Source organism: Piliocolobus tephrosceles, chromosome 1 (genome assembly GCF_002776525.5).
Source record: "Piliocolobus tephrosceles isolate RC106 chromosome 1, ASM277652v3, whole genome shotgun sequence".
NCBI classification, from domain to species: Eukaryota; Metazoa; Chordata; class Mammalia; order Primates; family Cercopithecidae; genus Piliocolobus; species Piliocolobus tephrosceles.
This window is the reverse complement of record NC_045434.1, coordinates 8,362,832-8,387,990: the sequence shown is the minus strand read 5'-3', so window position 1 is coordinate 8,387,990 and position 25,159 is coordinate 8,362,832. Positions and strand designations below refer to the sequence as shown.

The following is a 25,159-nucleotide window of genomic DNA, read 5'->3' as shown; positions in this document are numbered from 1 at the left end:
GCCATCATGCCCGGTCCATTTCTGTGTTTTGTTCAAATGTTTTAACATAAGTTCAGTTGAGATGATGCAGAAATTCTATAAGGGACCAGGGGAGACTTGGTAGTATTCTATCTTTCTGAGCCTCTCACTTAATCAAGGAATAAAATGTACTGGAGTAGATTGACTGTATCTCCCAAAGATAATTCTCCATTTTCAACATGTAAATACATTATATATATAATATATTAGATAATATATATGATTGGCCTATGATTATATATGTATATATTATATATTAATTATATAATATATTGAATTGAATATATATTATATAGTGTATGTATGCATGTATATATACATATATGTATATATACACGTGTGTGTATATATATACACGCATACATATAGTTTCTATAAAATTGGCCTTCCTTTTCTCCTGAACTAACTATAGCCTAGGTGTGGCTATATTTTGTTGACAATGAGAGGCAGAGCCTCAATACTATTAAATAATCAAATAAGCAGATCATGGAATTGGCCTCATTTAGGAAAATTCAAGTATTTAACCTCATCTTCATTTTTGGAAAGACATGGTATATCAGAATTAAAAACATCTTACATTTATTAGGCAGCCAATCATAAGTCATGCTATTTCAATGAAATTTAATGAATTATGTTTCAGTTAAATTGACTGGATTTGAATCAAATGGTATATACCATTAAAGAAGCTATCATATAATAATTTTATGTAGCTGCATTTTAACTTAAAATGCCAAACTATTTAGAGACTACTTCATTCATTTTTAGAAGGCTTATTTTGTATATATATTTTAAAAGGCTGGTTTATTTTCCATTCTTAGCAGAGAGGCATATCCCGTTCATTGTCTTGTCTTCTCTCTATAAATACACAGCTCATCCAAGTATGTTTTGTTTCATGAGTGAAAGGCTTATTTTGTGATGAAAAAGGTCACTCTTGAAACATATTTGGTACCATAGGGAGTCCAGAATTTTTAATTATGCTCAGAATTTTATAAGGTAACTTTTTAAAATGGAATATTTAACTTTTTTTTTTTAAGGAATGTTCTTTCTCCCTCTCTGTTTCTGCTTCATAACGTTTTTTGTTTTGTTTTGTTTTGTTTTTTGTTTTTGATACTGAGTCTTGCTCTGTCACCAGGCTGCAGTGCAGTGTCACAATCTCGGCTCACTGCAACCTCTGCCTCCCAGGTTCAAGTGATTCTCCTGCGTCAGCTTCCTGAGTAGCTGGGACTACAGGTGCCCACCACCAGGCCCAGCTAATTTTTGTATTTTTAGTAGAGACGGGATTTCACCATGTTGGCCTGACCTTGTGATCCACCCGCCTAGGCCTCCCAAAGTGCTGGGATTACAGACGTGAGCCACTGCGCCCAGCCTGATTTTTTTTTTTTTTTTTTTAAAGAACATTCTGGTTTCTTAATTGAAGGATGGGTGAAGGAGGTGGCAGTTTTAAATGTACCCTTGAGAGCTCTCTTACCGGGTTACTCTTTAAAAATAATAACCATTCTAGTGATGAATATTTGATGGAGATGGTCAGTCTGTCCTAGAGCTGGGTTTAAGGCAATTCCTGAAAGTGCCCTGGATCCTGAGAGGAGGAGAGTGTTGGGAACGAGGGCGCCGGGAGTTCTGGGAGTGATCATTTTCATTTAGGGGGCGCTATGAAAGTTGGAACTAAGCTGATATCTCAGATACACCTATCCAGTGACTCCTCTCTTCAGCCATTACTGGTACATCAGTTTATCTCTGCTCCCTAAAGGACACTTTCGCCATTTTTCATGCTTCCCTTTACTTTCTCCCTCCTATACCTTTTTCCTTCAATTTCTCTTTCTTTTATTCTGTATTGTTTTCTTTTTCCTTATTGTGTATTTTTTCTCTCCTCTCTCAGTGGTTCTCGTTGATTTTCCCTTTATTTTTCAGTAGAGTTATTCTGTACATCTCATTCCTCTTCAAATCTTGACCCTCTAGAACTCCTATTTTCCAGCTTATGATTTTGAAGACAGCATTTCAACCTACAAATTTCTCTTTGATGTTTTAACACACAGATTCACACAAATAAAAGCTACCGTGAAATGGTTAGGGATGGGAGAATGAATTCAGTTCAGGTAGCTATTGAATTAGACAGAAGCTGAAAGTTTGGGTGTAGGTGTGCAGAATATTTTGCTGATGCATCTTTCTAATAAACATGGTTTTCTAAGTATGTTTTTCTGATAAACTGCACTTGTTCTTTACCATCAGAGCCCAGAAGTTTACTTTCTGGGTCTGGTTACCAGGTCAAGGACTATAGAAAAAAGCTAGAAAGCATTTAACTCTTCGTGTACCACCAGGAGAGCCTTTAGGCTCTTATTGCATGATCTAAATAGAAGAGGAAGAGAGACTTTTCCCCACTGGTACAAAGCCAAGACTTGCCTTGAGTCTCTTGTGTTTGGAGGGTTTGGAAGTGATGAAAAACAATAGAAAATAAGAGCATTCTGGAGTTTGGATTTGCATTAATATTAACTGTTAACTAGCTTTGCTGTTAAATATCTTTATTAAAATTTGGCTAACTCCGGTGTTAAGTTCAGAGTAGAGATTTGTCAATATAAGAGAGAAGAATCTCTTTTTGATTAGCTCAATGATATGCTATATTTATCTGGGGAAATGGTTGTATTTTAAGGCAAATTGTTTATTGCCACTGTGACACTTATTGGTAAGTGACTGCATCATGCTATTCTCAATGATTTTTGTTTTAAAATATATGCTCTTAGCTGAGATTCAGAAAATAGCGAAAGGCAAGGCAATATCTATATTGTCTCATGTAAAATCCTTACTGTCTCTTTCTCTGCCCAGGATACCCTACTTTTCATGGTGGAACCCACTTTCATGGTCTCATCATTGTTTTGATCTTTCATGTTTCTTTCATTCACTCCTACAATTACTCAACAAATATTTTAAGCACCTACTAAGTGCCAAGCACTATTTGGATGTGGGGGACACAACAAGGGGAAAAACTGACAACAATTCTTGCTTTCACAGAGTTTATTTTCTAGTGGAATAACAGGTATAAATAAGTAGGCAACCAAATGCATTATGGAGTATATATGGTGTGATGATCCAGGTTACGAAGAAAGTAAGGGTGAGTGTGTGGTGGGTGCTAAGGAGTGGGTGGGGCTGCTGCTTTAGCAAAGCCCCGAAGGAAGCAGCCACAGAGTGGGGCTTGCAGATATTGGGAAGAAGAGTGAGTGCAGTGGTCTGGGCAGAGACAGTAGCCACGGTGGCTTTGGCGACCCTATGGAAGAAGCATGACTGGTGTGTTACAGGACAAGCAAGCTGGCCAGGGTGGCTGGCCTGGTGAGCAAGTTGGTACAGAAGTAGGTGGGTGGAGAGGCTAGTGAGTAACAGTAGTTGAAACCAGGCCTTGTGGGCCTCTGTGGAGACAGATTCTCATCTGAGTGAAATGAAAACTTTCAATGTAGCTTTCAATGTGGCTTTCAATGTAGCTTAACAGTATGTTATGCTGTTTAAATACTAAATGCCTTTTATTTTTCTGTAGCGTTATCACTTACATCAGCTACTATGCTGCTACATTGGAAATGTCAAAATGAATGTAAAGAGTGACTGCTGGCTGGGTGGGGTGGCTCATGCCTGTAATCCCAGCACTTTGGGAGGCCAAGGTGGACGGATCAGAGGTCAGGAGTTCGAGACCAGCCTGGCCAACATGGTGAAACCCCATCTCTACTAAAAAAATACAAAAATTAGCTGGGCGTGGTGGCGGGTGCCTGTAATCCCAGCTATTCTGGAGGCTGAGACAGGAGAATCCCTTGAACCCGGGAGGCAGAGGTTGCAGTGAGCCAAGATTGCATCACTGCACTCCAGCCTGGGCAAGAGAGCGAAACTCCATCTCGAAAAAAAAAAAGAAAAAACAAAAATAGTGACTGCTGTACCTTGTGTCCAGGGTCTGGTCTGCATGCCAGTGAGGGGAGCAACGTGACATTCAGGAGATATAAACTCTCGTCTTCACCGTGCCAACAACCGGTTGCGTTATAGGCGTTGAATTTCTCCTCTGAAAGGTGCAGAGGATGGATGAGATTAGTGGTTTTTCAGGCTCTGATTCATGACGCATGAGGGATCCCTTGAAGGCCCTTTCATTTGTATTTTTATCGTAAAGGCCCTTTTATTTTTAAATTTGCATGCAAGCTTCGCTTAGAAGAAAGTGCCCTCTAGTTTAAGAAAAAAAAATCCCTGACTTGGTTATGCCTTAGGTTTTAAAGCATGATGAATTTGCGGTCTCGTAGACTCTCAGATGACATGAGGACTAAAAGAGAAAAACCGCTTCAGAAACCCTCCTTACTCTGTCTCTTGGTAACAGTGTTCATCATCTCTCATTGAAAGCAAGGGGCAATTTGACAACAGTTAGACAAGGCTTTTGAGATCCCATCCTTCAACCTTGGTGAGGTAGCTTCTACCATGATACAGACTTCAGCTGAGTGAATAATATACTCTGTGAAAGTCTTAGAAGGACTTTCTGGCACAATTTAGAAACTAGCAATTGAGACAAATAAGGATAGTTGATATATAGAGAAGGGTTTAGGAATATCCCAATTTTTAAAAATGACATGAGCACTCTCATTATATGTATTATATATACTGAAAAATAGTCATATCCTAATAACCCAGTTATATAATTGGAAGAGAGACTGGATAGTTTTGGTGCTTATAGTTAATGATATATTTTACTGAAAGTTTTATTTTCTGATTGAAGAAATGGGAAAATTGTCCTTTAAGATACTGACCGTCTGCTTCCTTTCCAAACTAGAATCTCAACCTGCTGTTTCGGAAACTCCCAAAAAACGCTCGGATGCTGTCCAGAAGGTAAGACAATCTTATTAGGATGTCAGATTCCCATCTGTCTTATTGGTCTTAAGATTGTGACAGACTCTGCGATTTATCTTTCCATCTGCCCGGCTGGCTAGGACGCCCTTGTTTTCCCTAGGCCTGCAGTGGAATCCAGTCAGGCAGAAGGGGATGTTTTCTTCCATTTATTTTTTTGCGTAGAAAATCAGCCTTGAAGTGGAACTGAGTACAAGCTTTTCAGAAGCTGTTTTATTCTATATCCAGCCAAAGAGTTGGGCCCAATGACAGCTGGCTCCAGCAGGAAACGGTGGCCACCCCAGGGAGAAATCTGCCGAGATGCGCCTGCTCAAATAGTCCCATGGCTGTGATCTTTAAAAAAAAAATCTGTCAGAGCTTTGCTAAAGTCAAATAAGATTCTTCTGACTTTGGTGGATGAAACATTAATTAGCATCTGTTTAATTTCCACAGAAACTTTTTTTTCCCTGTTACTGTGTTACTCCATTTTCACACTGCTGATAAAGGCATACCCGAGACTGGGCAATTTGCAAAAGAAAGAGGCTTATTGGACTTACAGTTCCACATGGCTGGGGAGGCCTCACAAGTTCGTGGCGGAAGGCAAGGAGAAGCAAATCACATCTTACGTGGATGGCAGCAGGCAAAAAAGAGCTTGTGCAGAGAAAGTCCCATTTTTAAAACCATTAGATCTCGTGAGACCCGTTCACTATCATGAGAAGAGCATGGGAAAGACCAGCCCCCATGATTCAGTCATCTCCCACCAGGGCCCTCGCCAACATGTGGGAATTATGGGAGCTACAAGATGAGATTTGGGTGGGGACACAGAGCCAAACCATATCAGTTACCAAAAAAGCCAAATTTTGTGGGTTTTTTTCTTATGCTAAAATGGATTTCTTATTTAAAAAAAAAAAAAAAAAAAAAAAAAACCTACAAGAAAGGAAACATTTGTATGGAAGAGTAATTGTGAATAGCAATTGTTTTTTTGGATATAAAACCATTTGCTTAATTTACATTTTCACCCAGTAAATGGTGGTGGTCTAGGAGAAAATGAGGAGACACATACCTGGGTTTTACACCCGGATCTATTTCTGATTAGTGTGATGACAACATGCTTAGATTACTTGGGACATAGGGTTCTTCTCTGTAAAGTTAAATTATTGCTGATCTCTGAGAAGTCATCAAAGAATAAAGTAACTTCCCTTCAGAAAAGAATCCCTATTATACATGAAAGTTGTGCTCCCCCTGGAGGAGAAATTGGGGCATAACATTGGTTGAAAACAGCACCTGAGTGCTTTTCAAAAATGCAGCGAGATTAGCTATCCTTAAGGACAGTTCATTAAAAAAGCAAGCTTTTGCAGCTTGTTGTTATGGGAGCAGAGGCCTACATCAACTTGGTGGCACTTGGAGTGGCATGGTGGGCTCAACTGATGGTCCCTTAATTATCTACAATGATCAGCCCACAGCAAAAAAGATGAAGAAAGATAAAAAGGTAAAAAGAAATAGTAAGGTCAGCAATTATTAAGAAAAATAGTACCCTCAAATCTTCCCTCACTTTTTAAGCCTTTCTTTTGTGGAAAGCATGGCTAAATTGTGATTTAAAGGAATATATTAAGTGTTTCTAAATTCTTATGTCCAGGACGTGTATGAATCAATTGTTATATATGATAATGTCAAAGAGAACCTGAACAGGAAGTATTTGATAATATCAACAATGATAAAACATGTACAACATTGCTTTCTATATTATGCTATTTCAAGATATATATTCATGTGTGTAACATTATAGAGTGCTTTTCCTGAGTGATGGACCATAGTAAAATATATTACAATGGGGCTGGGCGTGGTGGCTCACACCTGTAATCCCAGTACTTTGGGAGGCCAAAGTGGGCGGATCACCAGGCCAGGAGATCGAGACCATCCTGACTAACACAGTGAACCCTGTCTCTACTAAAAATACAAAAAATTAGCTGGGTGTGGTGGCGGGTGCCTGTAGTCCCAGCTACTCAGGAGGCTGAGGCAGGAGAATGGCATGAACCCAGGAGGCAGAGCTTGCAGTGAGCCGAGATCACACCACTGCACCCCAGCCTGGGCAACAGAGCGAGACTCTGTCTCAAAAAAGAAAAAAAAAGAAAAAAACAATATATATATATAGCAATAAGCAGAAACCTAATGGAGTAGGTTGTTTTAAAACACTTGATTTTACAACTTGAAGACTCAAGGGTGAAATAGATTGAACAAATGTCAAATGTTACATCTTATCCTTGTCGACAGTGAGGTGTCTAGAAGTCAGGAAAATTAATTGAGAGGTAACAATATTTGGAAGCAATCGAGATTAAGCACCCAACAATGACATCACTTACTTTTGCAATCATTAACTCTTTGTCATACATTTATTTTATGGGCTGATTCTTTTCTTAGATGATATGGGTATGTTTCATGACAGCCTAAAGTAACTGTCCATAAAGGGGATACAGCAAACTCAAATTAATTGTCAACCTACTGTATACCTCTTCTTTTACTCTATTACCTTAAGAAATCCTTACAATAATCCTTTAAAGTAACTCTTATAATGCACATTTAACTGCTAAAGAAAATGATTATACAAGGTGAAAGTAACTTGCATAAGATCACAGGCTTGATAAAGTGTAGACCCACTATTTGAGTATAGATCTGTTTGATTTTATACTTATACGATGATAAAAATTACACTTTTACATGGGTAATCGCCCTATGCCAAAATCATCAGATGAATGAGATGAGAAGTTTATTCTAAATTTATTTATTATATTTAAACTATACCATGTATGAGTCAGATGTCAAGATATATTATAGAGGCAAACAGGTATATTAGTTCACTTATACATTTTGAAGTTTTACTAGAACTTTGATGTGCTAAGTTGTGTGAATTTTACTAACTTTAGCACTTTGTTATGTAAAAACAATATTATTTTTCATGGCAAGTCCTTGCTTTTTCCTTCTTAGTCACTAGATGGCAGTTCTGTATCTCTAAATCACCACTGCAGATGGAAATGGGAGGTTTGAAGGCAGTTTTCTCAGTATGAATGATGAACCTAAGAGATTTTTCTGGTCTGTCCAGTGTTGCCTGCGTTCTTCTGTGGTCGTAATGCGAGATCCCCAGGACTGCTTAGTTAGAGGCTTGCCGCCGAGTTGGAAAGCATCCTCTCTAAGTTATTCTTCAGATGTGCGTTCAGGCACCTGTTCTCTCAATCTGAGCACACTGGAATGTATTGAATGAGTTTTGACTTTTACTCTTTCTGTAGTTAATAATTCTGAGAGCCCAATATCCCTAGAAAAAACACATGACTCATAAAGCCTTTCCTTAACTCACAGGAGTCAGAGGCTGTGGTGTTGCCAGAGAGTCTGATGCTTAAAGCAAATACAGCTGGCACTTGAGTGAAAAGAACGGACTATAGCTACTCCTTGAGTGCTTTTATTGATGACCTTGTGGAATTAGGTTTTCAAATAAAATTACATTCTTTAGACCTCACTCGCTGATTATTTTAATTTCAAGTAATATGCTCTGAAAATCTGCTATATCTGAAGAATTATGTCATAAAACTGAAATGCGACTGTCTTTTGATTCTGTTTATTTAAATCCTTCGGCGTTTGAAATATTTAAACTGTAAAGCCTTTTACACTCTATAATATATAATAGCTAAGTGTCAATTATTTTATCTAAGAACATTTGCTTCTAAGTTAAAGATTGGTGTATGGTAACATGCTTCACCTGGTAGCTACCTGGTTTCTAACTTTTTGCTTTTGAAATTATATATAAAATTTTTGTTTCAAAGCATGTTTCTAAAACTCTTGATATCTTTCTAATGTAAATGGACTAGTTGGAAAGGAAATAGAATAACATTTTGATTTTTAAAAACTCCATCTTTGGGTAAGAATTGAAAATAACAGTCAATCGAAAGTCAGGTCTTTGCACATTATAATATTTGTTATTTATCAATAGTCACATCTATTACAAAGTGCTTGATAATAAAAAGGAATTATACAATACTAGCACTGTCTTCCCCCATATGTTGTATGGTCTATATGCAAATAAATTCTCAAGTGTCAGAAAAACTCTTTGCTCTGATGGGCCCTGCCGAGTCTCCTCATTGCCCAATCTAACTGCAAATTTATTTGAAGAAGTAAATTTTTTTTTTTTATTAGATCTCCTTAAAGTATCTGTTATAGTACTCTTTAGGCAATGGCCACTCAGTTCCATTAGTTTCGGAAATAATTTAGGAACAAGTCAAGGAAACAGATAGAGTAATGTGGAGTAGCCTTGTCGATGGGATGGTCTTGATTACTCAGAAGCAAAGTTTGAAGAGCAAAAGCAGCATTGGTCAGATCAAAAGAAAGTGGGGCGGAGGGCGGAAAAGTAATTTTGAAGAAATAATGCTGGAGACTTAATAAAACAAGCCATTTGAATTAGGGTAGAATGTCTTAGACATATAGAAGGGTTCATAAAGAAACGTTGTTGAATGTGAGGTCTTTCTCAACTCCAAGGCAAAAGGTAATATGAATTTGCAAGGTAATTGGAAACCAACAAAACAATAACCCACAAGACAAGTCAATAACTAAAATAAAGCAGAGTAAGAAACGCAAGGAGAGAGAGAGAGAGAGGCTTGGGTCTGAAACCATGAGTTAGTTATCCTTGAAGTCTTCCTCAGTGTCTAATCATTCTTAGGTCCTCAATAAATAGTTTAACCAATAAATACTCTGACCAAATGAGTCTGGGAAGGGGCAAGCGAGAGATGGTTAGGAAGGGAAGAGAAGACAGGATACCCGTGGGGCGGTGCTGACATTGAAGTTAGGTAGCATTTTGAAAGGTATTTACCATACTATGTTAAGAGAAAGAATTTTTTTTTTTTTTTGGTGGGGGAAGAATTTTTATTCTGTAGACATTCGAAGGAGCTCAGAGAAAAATATAGACATTTTAGCTTAGAAATAATAATAAAAGAAACTCTTCTATGAGTTTTAAGAATGAAAACCAGCTAACATCTGGAAAGTAGTTAGAACTTGAGATGAGAATGTGAAGAAATAATTGGATGTCACAGATTGTTTTTGTTTTTCCTTGGGGTGGTCAGGCTTGGAGGTGAAATGAAGTAACATCTTTGCTCTGTTGAGTTTTAGATGGTGTAAAACTAGTTTGCACTATGCAACATTATTAATGGCCTGTGGAGAAAGGCAAACAGTCCAAGCAGCTGATCCAGTGGGGGTAGTGGAGCTGATAAAAGTTCTCTGCTTATAAAACAGGCTTGTCCTTTATTGACCATCTGCTGACCTACTGTGTGCAAGGTATTTGTGGTAGATATTGAAGGAAATACGAAGAATTATAAGACAAAGTCTTGGGTATTAAGAAGCAGACAGTTAGAAGAACATACCTCTTTCATGTACATGAAATGATTTGCAAGATGCAGTGTAATTCTGCCAAGATAAACTTCACAAAAAGGGGGAAGGTTGTTGAGAGACTACAATTAAGGGCAACTTCTTAGGAAGGGTGTAATTTAGATCAAATGGTTATTTTTGGACAGGTGGAGGGAAGAAGAGTGAGTATTTCATTCAGATCAGAGAAGAGAGTAAAGGTAGAAAATTGGAAGTGAACATGGCATTGGATGTGGAGCCAGGGTGAAGCACAATAGTGCAGGTGACCTGAGGGGCAGCTCAGCTGACAGCTGCTCTGGAGACCCAGTTCTGCTTTCCTCTTCCCAGGCGTCGTTGGCCTGCAGTCTGACAGCACCTAACCCAGAGCCCAGTCTTATCTGGATTACTGCAATATTCTCCCGATGGGTCTCTCTAATGCCTCCAGAGTGTTATCTTTCTAAAATCCAAATTTGCTAATGTCTGATATCTGCTTAGACTCATCCAGTGACTGCTCATAGCATTTGAGAAAATGTTCAGACTCCTGAGTTTGACACATGGGGTTTTCCCTTGCCATCCTCAATCTTCAGCGTTATCACTATTTCCTGTGTGATTGGCTTGTTCCAGCCTTGAAAAATACCCTAGTTTTTTTTTTTTTTTAATCTTTAGGATCCTTCATATCTGTCTTATACATATGTTTCTTCTGCACTCCTACTCCCTTTTAAAAAATCTACTTCTATTTTTTCATCTAAATTTGTCTAAACTTGACTTTGTTCTAGACACTGGACTTGAGAAGACTCAGTCTAGGGTGCATTTCGGGAGTGGTAGAACATTTGCTTATACTCATACCATAGTGGTTGAGGATCTGGGCTTTGGACCAGTTTTCCCGGGCACAAATCCCAGTTATTCCACTTTTAACTGGGGAACTGTCAAAGATAAACAAAGTCAGACATTAGTTAAAATGGTAAGGACAGATTTTATATCAGTGGCAACTATTGCGCTAGGGAAGAGTCCAGCGTGAACTAAACTCAACTTTGATTTGTACAGAGGTGACCAAGCATTTTAAAGGGAGAATAAAGGAATAGGGAGAAGGGTGAAAGGAGGCTCAGGACACGCAGAAGTGAAAAACCGCAAAGCGTTCATTAGTGTAAATGAGATTAGGCCAGCTGTGTCTGCTAACTGGCAGTTATAAGAAGTTAGGAGTCTGTCCTCCGCCAGAGACTAGGAAAGAGGCCCTATCCTCAGGTGAAGGCTGAAACAATCAGTAAGTTATTTTGCCAGCCTTGAGTTTTCTTAGGCAGTAATTTAAAGAGGGGTAGGGTTATCTTTGGGATGCAGCCTTTAGCTGTTAGAAAATGATGTTAATGTTTGCTCAAGCCTTTACAGGCCAAGGTTAAGGCCTAGTTGAGAAGAGGGCTCAGAGGAGCCTGGCTAGAGCTTGATCAAGGAGAGAATCTTTGTCAGAATTTGGGTATAGCATGTTACTCAGTGTGCCTTAGTTTTCTCATCTATAAAATGGGCATAATAAGAATTCCTATCTCTACATTTTTTTTGTGGGTTTTAAATGCATTTATGTAGAATGCTTTGGAGGAACTCCTGGCACCCAAAATGTTAATTTATCATTATTGTTGTTATTTATCGTTATTTATCATTATTGTTGTTTATCATATTTATCATTATTGTTGTTATGGTTGGGAAGTGCTCTGGTTTTGAAAGTTGCTTTCATTGCATAGGTGGTCCTCATTATTCTTGGATTTGCATGTATTTGCGAACTCACCTACTTGCTAAAATTTAGTTGGAGCCCCCAAATCATATTCATATGGTGCTTTCATGGCCAATTGCAAACATGCTCCAAGTGGCGAGAAATTTGAGTTGCTTGACGCGCCCTTTCCCAGCTCATGTTGAATGAGATGAAGCTCTGCTTTCTGCTTTCAGCTCTCATTCTGTAAATAAGAGTATTTTTGCGACTGTGTTTTCATGTTTTTGTGCTTTTCCTTGTTGGTTTTACTGTTTGAAATTGCCTCCGAGCACAGAGCTGCCGTGTTGTCTAATGTTCCTATGTGCAAAAAGGCTGTGATGTGCCTTGTGGCGAAAACACAGGTCAGATAAGCTTTGTTCAGGCTTGAGTGATGCTGCTGTTGGCCACAGTAAATCAGCAATATACATTAAGTAAGGTGTCTTTAAGCAGGAACACACGTTTTAAAAAGGTAATACATTGATTGGTTGACAAAAATGTGACCGGGGCTTGCAGGAATCTAAACCTGTATTTTTTTTCTAGAAGCAATATTTCAGTATTCACTAATTTGATGTTCACAAAAACTTTCTAGAACAAAACTACTGCAAATAGCAAGGATTAACTGTATCTTTTAAAATTCTTACAATAAGGCTTGGTGTGGTGGCTCATGCCTGTAATTCTAGCACTTTGGGAGGCTGAGGTGGGAGGATCACTTGAGCCCAGGAGTTTGAGATCAGCATTGGCAACATAGGGAGACCCTGTCTCTACCAGTAATGATAAAAAAAAAATAGCTGGGCATGGTGGCGTGAGCTACTTGGGAGGCTGAGACAAGAGGATCTCCTGAACCCAGGAGGTCAAGGCTGCAGTCAGCTACAATTGTGCCACTGCAATCCAGCTGGTACAACAGAATGAGACCCTGTCTTGAAGAAAACAAAACAACAACAACAACAACAAAAATTCTCACAATACCCCTTTGCAGTAGGCAGAGTGAGTGATAGGGTCTACACATTTTATGGGCTATTCAAGGTCTTATAAGCCTAATAGAGGATTTAAAACATTTTATGCTCAGTAGTTGGGAGCCATGAGTTTTTGAGGAAGGAAATACCATTGAGCAAGGAAGTTTAAGGAACTTAAATTACGTGGCAAGGGAATGTAGAATTGATAGGAAGAGGGAGAGTAGAGCCAGGTAGGACCAGCTGTTAAACTCTCAAAGTAATTCCATTACTTTTCAACTAAGGTGCTGATATGATACAGGAAAAGTAGCAACCAAGAATTGGAATGATGGGTTTGGTAACCATGTCTAGGGTATAAATTAGGCTGTGTGGTTTGTAGACCATCAGCATCAATTGGGAACTGGTTAGATATGCAGAGTCTCAGGCCCTACCCAGACCTACTGAACTGGAAACTGTGAAGGTGGGGCCCAGCAATCTGTGTGTGTTTTTTGGTTGGTTAGTTTTTGTTCTGATACAGAGTTTTGCTCTTGTTGCCCAGGCTGGAGAGCAATGGTGCGATCTCAGCTCACTGCAACCTCTGCCTCCCAGGTTCAAGTGATTCTCCTTCCTTAGCCTCCCTAGTAGCTGGAATTACAGGCACCCGCCACCATGCCCAGCTAATTTTTTTTTGTATTTTTAGTAGAGACGATATTTCACTATGTTGGCCAGGCGGGTCTCAAACTCCTGACCTCAGGCAATCCACCCTCCTCGACCTCCCAAATAATCTGTGTTTTAACAAGCCCTCTAGGCAATTCTGGTGCACATTGAGTTTAAGAGACAATGAATTAGAGAAATGATCAAAAGATGTTCCCAAGTCTAGGTAAACTGCAGAACAGGCAAAGGAATATTTTGTTGGAGGATAAGATGCTCGATATTGTGAAATATACATTTGGTCTTAATTGCCATCTCCTGGCATACAACTCCTAAAATCCTTGGAATCTTCAAAGTGGTAAGTGTCTTTTTGTAGGCTACTGTTGTCTGGTAACTTAGGATAGGGCTGGTCCACAGAAAGACGAAGGCATAGTAAGAGGGTTGGGACTTTCTGCCCCACGTCCCAGCCTCGGGAACTGGGAGGGGCTGAAGGTTAAGTTGGTCACCAGTGCCCGGTGATTTAATCAATTGCACCTACATCATGAAACCTCCATTAAAACCCCCAAAACGGATGGGGTTTGGAGAGCTTCCAGAGAGCTGATGAACACATGGTTATCCTGGAGGGTGGTGCACCCCTTTTCCCAAGCCCCTCCCCATCCATCTTGTCATCTGCATCCTCTGTAACATCCCTTCTAGTAAGTCAGCAAAAGTATGTGTTTCCCTGAGTTCTGTGAGCGGCTCTAACACACTGAACCTGAGGAGGGGTGGCGGGTGGGGGATCCTGGTTTTATAGGCAGTCGGTCAGAAGTTCCAGAGGCCTGGACCTGTGACTTGCATATGAAGTGGGGGCAGTTTTGAGGACTGAGCCCTCAACCTGTGTGACCTGATGCTACCTCCAGGTAGATAGTGTTAGAATTGATTTGAATTAGAGGACACCCATCTGGTGTCTATAATAGAATTGATTGGTCGCTGGAGGGATGAAATCTTTACACATTTCGATGATAGAGGTCACAGAAGTCCTCTGTTTTCACTGTTGAGTGAGAGAATAGGGAAAGCATTATGGTTAGGTTTTTTCCTATACCCTCAGATGCACTTTAAGGAACAGGGTAGCGTCATCAAATAGCAGTATTCACTAAGCAGTCCCAATATGGAAGTGAAGTATTGATGAGAGAGAAAAACTTGTGATAATAACTATCAAGATGAGAGACTGAAGATGTACAAATTGATGAACTCTCCCAGTATATATAGAGGGGATAGGAGGCTAAGTACAAAGTCTCTACTCCACCCCCCAAAAAACAGAGAAATAAATGCGGACGAGCAGTGTAAAATTATAGAAACCAGAAGAAAAGAGTTCTAAGGGGGAAGGAATGATTATTAGTCTCGGATTGGTTATAAAGGACAGGGTTAAGGTTAAATCTATAGTATTTGGCAATAAGGAAACCATGAGAGTGCCGAGACTAATTCCATTAGAGTGGCAGGGCCAAAAGGCAGCTCTACCACTCCGGATAATATTCCAAATCCACTCCATTTGATTGTCTCCGGGCTTTATTCTTTAGGAAGATCTATCTTTTTCTTTTTCTTTTTTTCTTTTTTCTTTTTTGGAGACAGAGTCTCACTCTGTTGCCCAGGCTGGAGTGCAGTGGCATGATCTCGGCTCACTACAACCTCTACCTCCCCGGTTCAAGCAATTCTGCCTCAGCCTCCAGAGTAGCTGGGATTACAGGCGTGCACCACCACGCCTGGCTAGTTTTTGTATTATTAGTAGAGACAGGGTTTCACCGTGTTGGCCAGGCTGGTCTCAAATTCCTGACCTCAGGTGCTCCGCCCACCTCAGCCTCCCAAAGTGCTGGGATTACATGCATGAGTCACCGTGCTTGGCCAGGAGGATTTTTCTTTAAAAACAAAAACAAAAACAAAAACAAAACCAATTTGAGAATAGTTGGGTGTTAATGCAAGGGAGGTGATTAGGAGGTGAAAAACTGAGCTGCTCTTTCCATCCATAGATCATTCAAGGAAAGCGAAGCTGTGATAAAATAGTGCTTTTCTTCCTTGCATTACTTGAGACAATTAAGGAACAGATTGTTTTAACGTATGGTCCAGTACTTCCTGCAACTCTAGCTCAAATAAGTAGAAAGAAAATTCTCAATATGTGAGCAGGAACCAAAAAGCCTGGTTCTTTTTGCTGTTTATCTCTCATTTTTCCTGGCTTGCTTCCCTAAATGTTTATTGCTTCCACTGTGTTTGTTCACCAAAGATCATTACTTTAACCTTCCCATGGTATCAGCTACTATGCTATAGAGATGTTAAAAGTAATACAGCCAATTATGATTTCTAACATATGCCTCTCCCTTCCATATCACCTTTCTCATTCATCAGTGAAGGAATGGAAAGAGATTTGCCATGTCCATTCCAGTTCAGAAATACTACAATTTCCAGAATTCATCATGTATTTTATAATAAGGATTTTAGAGATGCCATCCCAGCTCCCTGTGTGAGGCTCGTTCCCATAAAATGTTCTTTTTTAAGAAGCCCTAGGCAAGTTATTTACCATTTACCATCTGCTCTAATATTCTTTCTTGAAGTTTCCCTTTCAAACTTAAAATTGCTTGTATTTCAGTTTTCTGCAAAATTGTGTCTACGTAACACCTTGATTTCTTTCCCTATGGGATCATGTGTACCAGATGTTAACATATTATAAACTGGAATGCCACTGGTTTGTTCCAAAACTAGGATGTTTCTGAATTTAGAACATGACAGCCTGGCGTGGTGGCTCACGCCTGTAATCCCAGCACTTTGGGAGGCTGAGGTGGGCATATCATGAGGTCAGAAGTTTGAGACCAGCCTGGCCAACATAATGAAATCCCGTCTCTACTAAAAATACAAAAATTAGCCAGGCATGGTGGCTCATGCCCATAGTCCCAGCTACTCGGGAGGCTGATGAGGGAGAATCGCTTGAACCCAGGAGGCAGAGGTTGCAAGGAGCCGAGACCGCACCATTGGACTCCAGCCTGGGTGACAGAGTGAGACTCTGTCTCAAAAAACAAACAAAAAAGAGCATGACAAATAGAGAATTTATATGCTTCTGTGAAGAACAGAATTCCTATTTTACAGATGTCTAGAGGTATCCTAACTTGCCAGTAATGTTGCTTTAGAATTTAGCAGAATTTGAAAAATCTAACTATGGTTGAAAATTAATTATATATCTCATGTTAAAATTTATAAAATAGATTATTACAGTGTTAACTTACCAATAAGCAGCTTTTAAATTCTAGGCTTTAAAAGTATCCTGCTTACATAATAAACATAATAAAGTTTCAAAGATGAGCAAATTAACTTTTCAGCACAAGCTTTACTTGAGTGTATCTTGGCTTCTTTTTTGACAGTTGTAACCTTAATGTTACAGTAATGTTTTCTTTTTCTGGGAATCAGATAATCTTCTGTTTGGAAAAATATTTTTGGTGAACATTTTATTTTTTAATGGAAACTTGTATTTTGTGATATGGAAGTGTTCAAACAATTTATAAGAGCTAACCATCACCACCCACATATAAGATTATACAGGAATGGAGGAATTTTGGCTGACTTACTGCATATAATTATTGAGCCAACGTAGATGGCAGACCCTATCACTTATGATTTAGGGTTTTGAAACAGTATTTTAAAGTACGAATAATCTCAAAATTGGTAATCTATAAAGCATATTACTTATTGTATTGCCTAAAAATAGATTTAACCTTCCTCCATTTATAAGGATGCACCCATTATATAGGTTCTGTACAAAATTGCCAAGGTTACTTTTTTCTTTTTCTTTTTTACAACAAAATTGATTTAAACTTTTTGATAGAAAAAGCCATTAGTGGCCGGGCGCGGTGGCTCAAGCCTGTAATCCCAGCACTTTGGGAGGCCGAGACGGGCGGATCACGAGGTCAGGAGATCGAGACCATCCTGGCTAACACGGTGAAACCCCGTCTCTACTAAAAATACAAAAACTAGCCGGGCGAGGTGGCGGGCGCCTGTAGTCCCAGCTACTCGGGAGGCTGAGGCAGGAGAATGGCGTAAACCCGGGAGGCGGAGCTTGCAGTGAGCTGAGATCCGGCCACTGCACTCCAGTCCCGGCGACAGAGCAAGACTCTGCCTCAAAAAAAAAAAAAAAAAAAAAAAAAAAAGCCATTAGCCTTCGGTAAAGTGTTGCACAATCACTGGAAATGCTGAGTGAGAGTCTTTCTGAAAACTGGAGAAGGCTAAAGATAATGAAAAGTGCATCTTTTCATTGTCAAGTCCTTTGAGAATCTGATAGGCTCTATCTAGCTGCACCTTGAAGAGACAAGATTAAGTTCCAGGCACTGGACACAGAGGAACAGGCTCCTCACTTGAGGGCGTTCCACGGACCACAGAGCGCCTGGCAGTCTCTTCGAGATTAAATCTAGGCTGGGTGGGAGGGTGGGACCTGCGGAGCTTCATTCCACTTTGTGTGGGTCCTGAGAGTAGGGTTTTTGCTTACATGGCAAGAAAATGTATGGCCTTTTTTTTCCTGATGATTACTAATATCTGCCATGTAAATTTCTTTATAAATCCCTGAAAGAAAATAACCTGTATTAGAAATCAGCTCTTACTTCTGACAAGCAATGCAGCTTTCTCTAGAGCGCTCTACAGGAAATATCTCAGCTGACTTTCTGAATTGGTACTCTCTGAGAGCCAGCCAGCCCTTGACTGATAGCCCTGGATAAGGAAGGCCAGATAAGATTCTTTGAAGACTCTTAGCTACAGAGCCAAAAATCCTACATACATTTGCCTACTCTGTAGTAGTGGATGGCTGGCCTTATTTTACAGTCTGGTCAGTTAAGGTTTGAGATGCACTTAGTTGCTCTGCTTGTGTGGATTAGAAAAGGGGGATTGTAACATTGATACAGGGCTGGCTGGGATTTTAGGGTGCAGGTAAGGATAGGTCATAGGGAGAATGAAGATTCTAGCAAGTTGGTTTTTTGTTCTCCCTACAGTGGGAATAATGTAAGAAGCAGATAGTTTGTTGCCCCCCAACTCTTTGTCCATGTTCTGTTCTTTAAAAATGATTTGTACAAAAAAGTTCTGTTTATAAAAATTTTAGTCCTTTGTCTTTGCAGTCTGTTGATTATCATCTTTATGAATTTTTTGACTCTTCCACTTTCCTGGCATCACAAGGCTAGCATTGCTGTATTTATTAAAGATTCAGATTTGGAGTTTTGTCCCCTTATCACTACTTCCTCTGTCATTTGTTAGCTCTGGTTCTTATTGTATCTTACATTTGAAAAACTTTTAAGCTTATGGAGTATATCAATTCTTTATTTTCTCAACTTTTTATTATCTAAGTACCCTCAATTATCACTTTGTTTAAAAAAAAAATACATAACAGAACAATACACGCTAATAAATCGATCATTTATAAAATTAGATCCAACCCCAAATCCCTCTCCTTTTAACACAGACCACCTGGTATTATCCACCATGCTTTAGTCTGACAGGATCAGTTTATCAATGATTTTTGGGTGTTTTAAACCATATGATACAAATACAGCATAAAGTGAACTTGTTAATGCAGAAGTTGGAGGGTTTCTTGAAGTCAGAAAAGGTGATGGTGGAAAACTTGAATCACATGAACTGTAATTGATTAGAAGCACCTCGTAGAGTTAGTTAATACAGTAAGAATGATGTGACAGATGTGTTTAAAAAATGAATGTGCATATTAGGATTGTCAGAGACCTTTGGTGAAATTAATGAGGTTCTCAAATACTATAAAAAAGGACCATCTTTTCATAAAAGGTGATATGATGTCATATATCATGGCACCATATATTTTTGTTAAAAACTTAGCACTGAAAATAGTTTTGAGAATTTGTGTATTTTTCCATTATGATAAAAATTGTTTTGAATTAAAATGACACCCTTGCTTAATTTTTATTTTTGTTTTTAAGGAAAAAAAAGTGAATTTTTTTCATAATTTATTCTGAAGTATTGGAACCTGGGTATATCAGTCAGACCTTTCGCAGGAACTGGAAACTATGCTAGGTGCATGAAACAGAGTGTTTACTATAAAATCAGGTGTTTTATGGGAAGTTTGGAAGGTTTGAAGCATCTATGTCTAAGGCGACACTTTTCAAAGAAATCAAATACAACTGGATTATCAGGGGAGTTAAAACTTTTGAGGCCACCATTCCAATTTGTAGAGTGGACATTTGAACATTGTCGGAGAGAAGCTTTGTTTTCAGACTTTAACTGCTAACAGAGCAGACCAGACACAGGAATATGATCCTTACCTCATTCGACTTTCTAAATCTTTGTGTGGCTGCATCTAATTGGATGAATCTAGCTGCAAAGGAGTCTGTAAATGTAGTTTTCCTTCCTATTTCTGTAAACGGGAAGGGGAGGATGGAGATTGGGAGAGCCAATCCAAAGTAACCAAAAGAAAACTTAAGTGTATTCTCCTTAAGAGATCTTTTTCTGGTACTGGGTATCATGTGTAATCATGCAGTTACATTTTTGACTGGCTATGTAAATTAGAAAGGTTAAAAAAAAATCCCAGGAATCTTCACAGTCACTAGTAGTATGACCTCTGTTACCACTGACTTAGGTGCCATGTGGAACTAGCTGGCCTGTGATGTGGGGCAGAAATCCACGTAGAAAGAGGTGTGATAATTGTTACTGTGCTAGGCCATTATTAGGATCATTTTCTTTTTATTACTATTGTTATTTTTTATATTTTTAGAGGCAGAGTCTCACTCTGTCTCCCAGGCTGGACTCCCAGGCTCAAGTGCTCCTCCAGCCTCAGCCTCCCAAGTAGCTAGGACTATAGGCACACACCAACACACCTGGCTATTTTTTTTTTTTTTTTTTTCATTTTGTAGAGATGAAGTCTTGTCATGTTGCCCAGGCTGCTCTCGAACTCCTGGCTTCAAGTGATCCTCCCACTTCAGCCTCGGAAAGTGCTAGGATTATAGGCATGACCACTCTGCCTGAGCAGAATCACTTTTTCCTCTGCGTGTGTGTGTGTGTTTATATAATAATATCCTTTAATTTTATGCTATTTTCATTATATTCAAATTTATGATAAAAAAGAGCTGACCTAGGCAATAACATTTACAAACTGAGTTTTGGAAAACTCTTCCAGAATCTACTTCTTACATGCTATTTATCAACTAACCTTTTTATATAATCATCATTCATGGGAAAAAGAAAACCCTAGTTATGTACCAGCATAACTCAAGAAATACTTTTCAATGATTAAAGGTCACTTTTAAGAGTATGCTGGAAAAACGAAAATGATCTGTGCATTTTACTAATCCAGTCAGAAATACTGACTAATTGTACTCCTGGTTAAGATAAATTTGGGTGCTGGTTTTTTGGCTTCTGGTTTCTCCTTGTACTTACTAGCATCATACAATTGGAGAGTGGAGTTAAGTATAGTGGCCATACAGGATGTTAAAAATGGTTATGTTCCGTTCTGGAAGACCGTGTGGCGATTCCTAGACCTAGAACCCCTAGAACCAGAAATAACATTTGACCCAGCAACCCCATTACTGGATATATACCCAAAGGGATATACATCATTCTATTATAAAGATACCTTCACACATGTGTTCATTGCAGCACTAGTCATAATAGCAAAGACATAGAGTCAACCCAATTGCCCATCAGTGATAGACTGGTTAAGGAAAATGTGGTACATATACACCATGGAATACTATGCAGACACAAAAAGGAATGAGATCATGTCCTTTGCAGTGACATGGATGGAGCTGGAAGCCGTTATCCTCAGCAAACTAACACACAAATAGAAAATCAAACACTGCATGTTTTCACTTAAAAGTAGAGCTGAACAGTGAGAACCCGTAGACACAGGTGGGGAACAAGGCACACAGGGGCCTGTTAGGAGGAGTAAGGGGAGGGAGAGCATCAGGATAAGTAGCTAATGCATGCTGGGAATAATGCGTAGGTGATAGGTTGATGGGTACAGCAAACCACCATGGCCCACGTTTACCTATGGAACAAACGTGCATGTCCTGCACATGTATCCTGGGACTTAGATAAAATTAAATAATAAAAAAGATGATTTTTTTTTTCATTATGGGCTACTTAAAAACTACACGGCAATATAGTTTTTCCCAAACATGCATTACAAATACCTTAGTCTTTTGTGTAGACATTGGTGAAAAATAATGAACTTTTAAGGGGTGTGTATGTGCAGGTATATATGCCTGAATAACATATAAATTCTCAAACATCTTGCCTATTTGAAGTGTGTTACATTCCTTTATTAGTTGAAAAGTCAGTATTTTTCAGTTTCCTTTCATAGTAAGGGCTACTTCTTTTTTTTAACAATAGAAAATTAAGGAAATCAACCCCTTGTAGGTGTTACGTCTCTAAATTACTGGTTGTCTTCAGCTGTCAGCAAACATCATGATTGACCTTCAGCAAGTTCAATGTTGTAGCAAGAGCTATAGTTTCCAAGGAAGAAGTAACAGAGGTTAGGATTAAGACTGCTAAATTTAGGAGGGTGCAGTGGTGTGTGCCTGCAGTCCTAGCTACTTGGGCTGCTGAGCTGGGAGGGTCGCTTAAACTCAGGAGTTCGAGGCCAGCCTGGGCAATGTAGCAAGACTCCATTGTGGAAAAAAGGAAGGACTATTAAGTTTATATTTCCAGGCCATGTGCGGTGGCTGTTGCCCATAATCCCAGCACTTTGGGAGGCCGAGGTGGGTGGATCACCTGAGGTCAGGAGTTTGAGACCAACCTGGCCAACATGGTGAAACTCTGTCTCTACTGAAAATACAAAAATTAGCCGGCCGTGGTGGCACATGCCTGTAGTCCCAGCTACTCAGGAAGCTGAGGCAGGAGAATTGCATGAACCCGCGAGGCGGAGGTTGCAGTGAGCTGAGATCGCTCTATTGCACTCCAGCCTGGCGAAAAGAGCGGAACTCCGTTGCAAAAAAAAAAAAAAAAAAAAAAAGTTTACGTTTCCTTCATGGAGATGGGGGGAGAAAAGTTTCTCTAAAGATTTTTATCACATCTATCATAGCATCCACAAACGCCTCATTTGTAGTAAATACCCTTTTCTGTCTTGTACATCTGCATTTTTTCCACTGCAAATGGGTTGGATGTCTGTTTAGATTTAATAAAGATGTTTGCTTTTCACTTTGTGGAGATATTTCTTGGATCCAGAGTTTAACCTTAGCAAGCAGGGTAAGAGTTTAGTTTTATACCTAATATTATCTTTATATTACCTGTTAATTATTCTTCCACAATAAATAAAATTCAAGTCTAGAGCATAAGTGTCAGCCTCCCAGGTGGGTAAGAAGCGTTTGCATGTGGACCTATGGCTCTTTACCATGCCCTATGGGGATCATCTGGAACACTCTGGAACACTCTGGAACACTCTGGAGTGTTGCAGGAAGCCCCGGAACACTCTGAAGAAATAGTTCTCAACACAAGAAGTCTCTCATCCTCTCTTTCCCTTTCATTCCAGCCTTGAGTGAGCCAATCCACGTCTGTATGAGCAGTTGTCTGACTGCAGTTTCCACAAGGCTGGGGCTTGTCTTCCTATTTTTTGTTTGTGTTCCTTTCTCTTTATCAATTCTTTCTTCCTCTCTTTTCATCTGTTATTCATTTAAATTTACTCTTAAGAAGGCAGTGCCCTTCTTTCTACTCAAAACATTTTTTTTTCTTGAAGGGTTCCTGGCTGATTGTAAGTTTTAGGAAAGGAAGACACCACTTAGATGTCAGAGTGCCCTATATGTTCGCCAGTTGAGATCAGCCACCTTTTTTTGTTTTGGATACAGTGTCTCACTCTGTTTCCCAGGCGGGAGTGCAGTGCAGTGGCATGTGAGCATAGATTGCTGCAGCCTCGAACTCCAGGGCTCAAGCTGTCCTTCCATCTCAGCCTCCCAAGTAACTGTGACTACAGACATGTGACACTGTGCTCAGCTACTTTTTTTTTTTTTTTTTAATTTTTAGTAGATATGCAGTCTTGCTATGTTGCTCAGGCTGGTCTCGAACTCCTGATCTCAAGTGATCCTCCCATCTCGGCCTCACGAAGTGCTGGAATTACAGGCGTGAGCCACCATGTCTGACCATCAGCCATCTTTATAATTTGTGGAGAACTGTCAGTTCTCACTTCCTGAAATACCCTAGGTAAAATATTAAAGTCCTAGTAAACGTGATATAAATGGTATGGCGCATGCTCGTAAGGCATTTACTTTGCCCATATGGATATCAAAAATATTTTATATATTCTTATTGAATACTCATTCAGTGATCACTTTTAAAAAGCAGTGGCTGCCTTTAAAATTCAGGATTACCTTTAAAATATTTTTAGGGGACAGCCTAGAAACAAATGTTCCTAGGCTGGAAAGAAGGCTGTCTTAGAAATAAACTGGTTTATCACTCAGAACTTTCTTCCCTATTCTCAGTGGTCTATTTGTCCTCAATGACATCATTTGAAAATGAGACAGACATGGACTTAGGATTCTGTGGTAAGTCACGTGTGTTAACCACTTTGAAATCTCAGGGTGCAAGCCAGGGGACACATAGAAATATTAATGCCATCCTTCTGTCAAGGGGTCTTTCTGGAAGTATGACAACAAACAGATATAATTTTGCTTAATTTTTTGATATTTGAATTTTTCCTTATTTCGTACTTAACTATGTCTGTCCTTGTTGCCCTTCAGGAAGGTGTTGACATGAAGTCTGAGGGACAGGCCAATGTAATTCAGCAGCTGGAACAGACTATTGAGGATCTGAGAACCAAAATAGCTGAACTAGAGAGGCAGTATCCTGCCCTGGACACAGAGGTGGCCAGTGGTCGTCAAGGGCTTGGGAATGGAGTGACAGCCTCAGGCGATGTCTGTCTGGAAGCTCTCAGGTTAGAAGAAAAGGAAGTGCGGCATCAAAGGATTTTAGAGGCGAAATCCATACAGACTTCCCCGACAGAAGAGGGCGGGGGACTGACACTGCCTCCTGTGGGTGCGCTGGGGCATCCTCCATGCCCGCCTGGGGCTGAAAGTGGACCTCAGACAAAGTTCTGTTCAGAGATTTCTTTGATTGTGTCTCCAAGGCGAATATCAGTCCAGCTCGACAGCCATCAGCCCACACAGAGCATCTCACAGCCTCCACCACCTCCATCCCTTCTGTGGTCTGCTGGTCAAGGACAGCCTGGGTCACAGCCGCCCCATTCTTCTCTTTCTACCGAGTTTGAAACCAGCCACGAACACTCTGTTTCCTCCGCCTTTAAAAACAGCTGTAACATCCCATCTCCACCACCTCTGCCTTGCACAGAGTTCACCAGCTCCATGCCTGGCCTGGGCATGGTGCCTCCCCCACCTCCCCCTCTCCCTGGCATGACAGTGCCTACTCTGCCCAGTACAGCCATTCCCCCCCCCCCTCCTCTGCCGGGTACAGAAATGCTGCCACCGCCTCCCCCTCCTCTTCCTGGAGCGGGCATACCTCCTCCGCCCCCTCTTCCTGGAGTGGGAGTACCTCCTCCTCCCCCGCTACCCGGAGCGGACATACCTCCTCCGCCCCCTCTTCCCGGAGACGGAATACCCCCTCCGCCCCCTCTACCCGGAGCGGGCATACCTCCTCCGCC

General features: G+C 40.0%; 1 protein-coding gene across 1 annotated transcript in view; it reads left to right on the top strand.

The window, feature by feature from the left end:
- Positions 1-25,159, top strand: part of FMN2 (formin 2) — a 390,950-nt gene that overhangs the window by 93,073 nt on the left and 272,718 nt on the right. Inside the window, exon 4 of the mRNA XM_023216188.2 lies at positions 4,802-4,857. Within this exon, the coding sequence (XP_023071956.1) occupies positions 4,802-4,857 (56 nt within the window). The remainder of the gene's footprint in view (positions 1-4,801; positions 4,858-25,159) is intronic.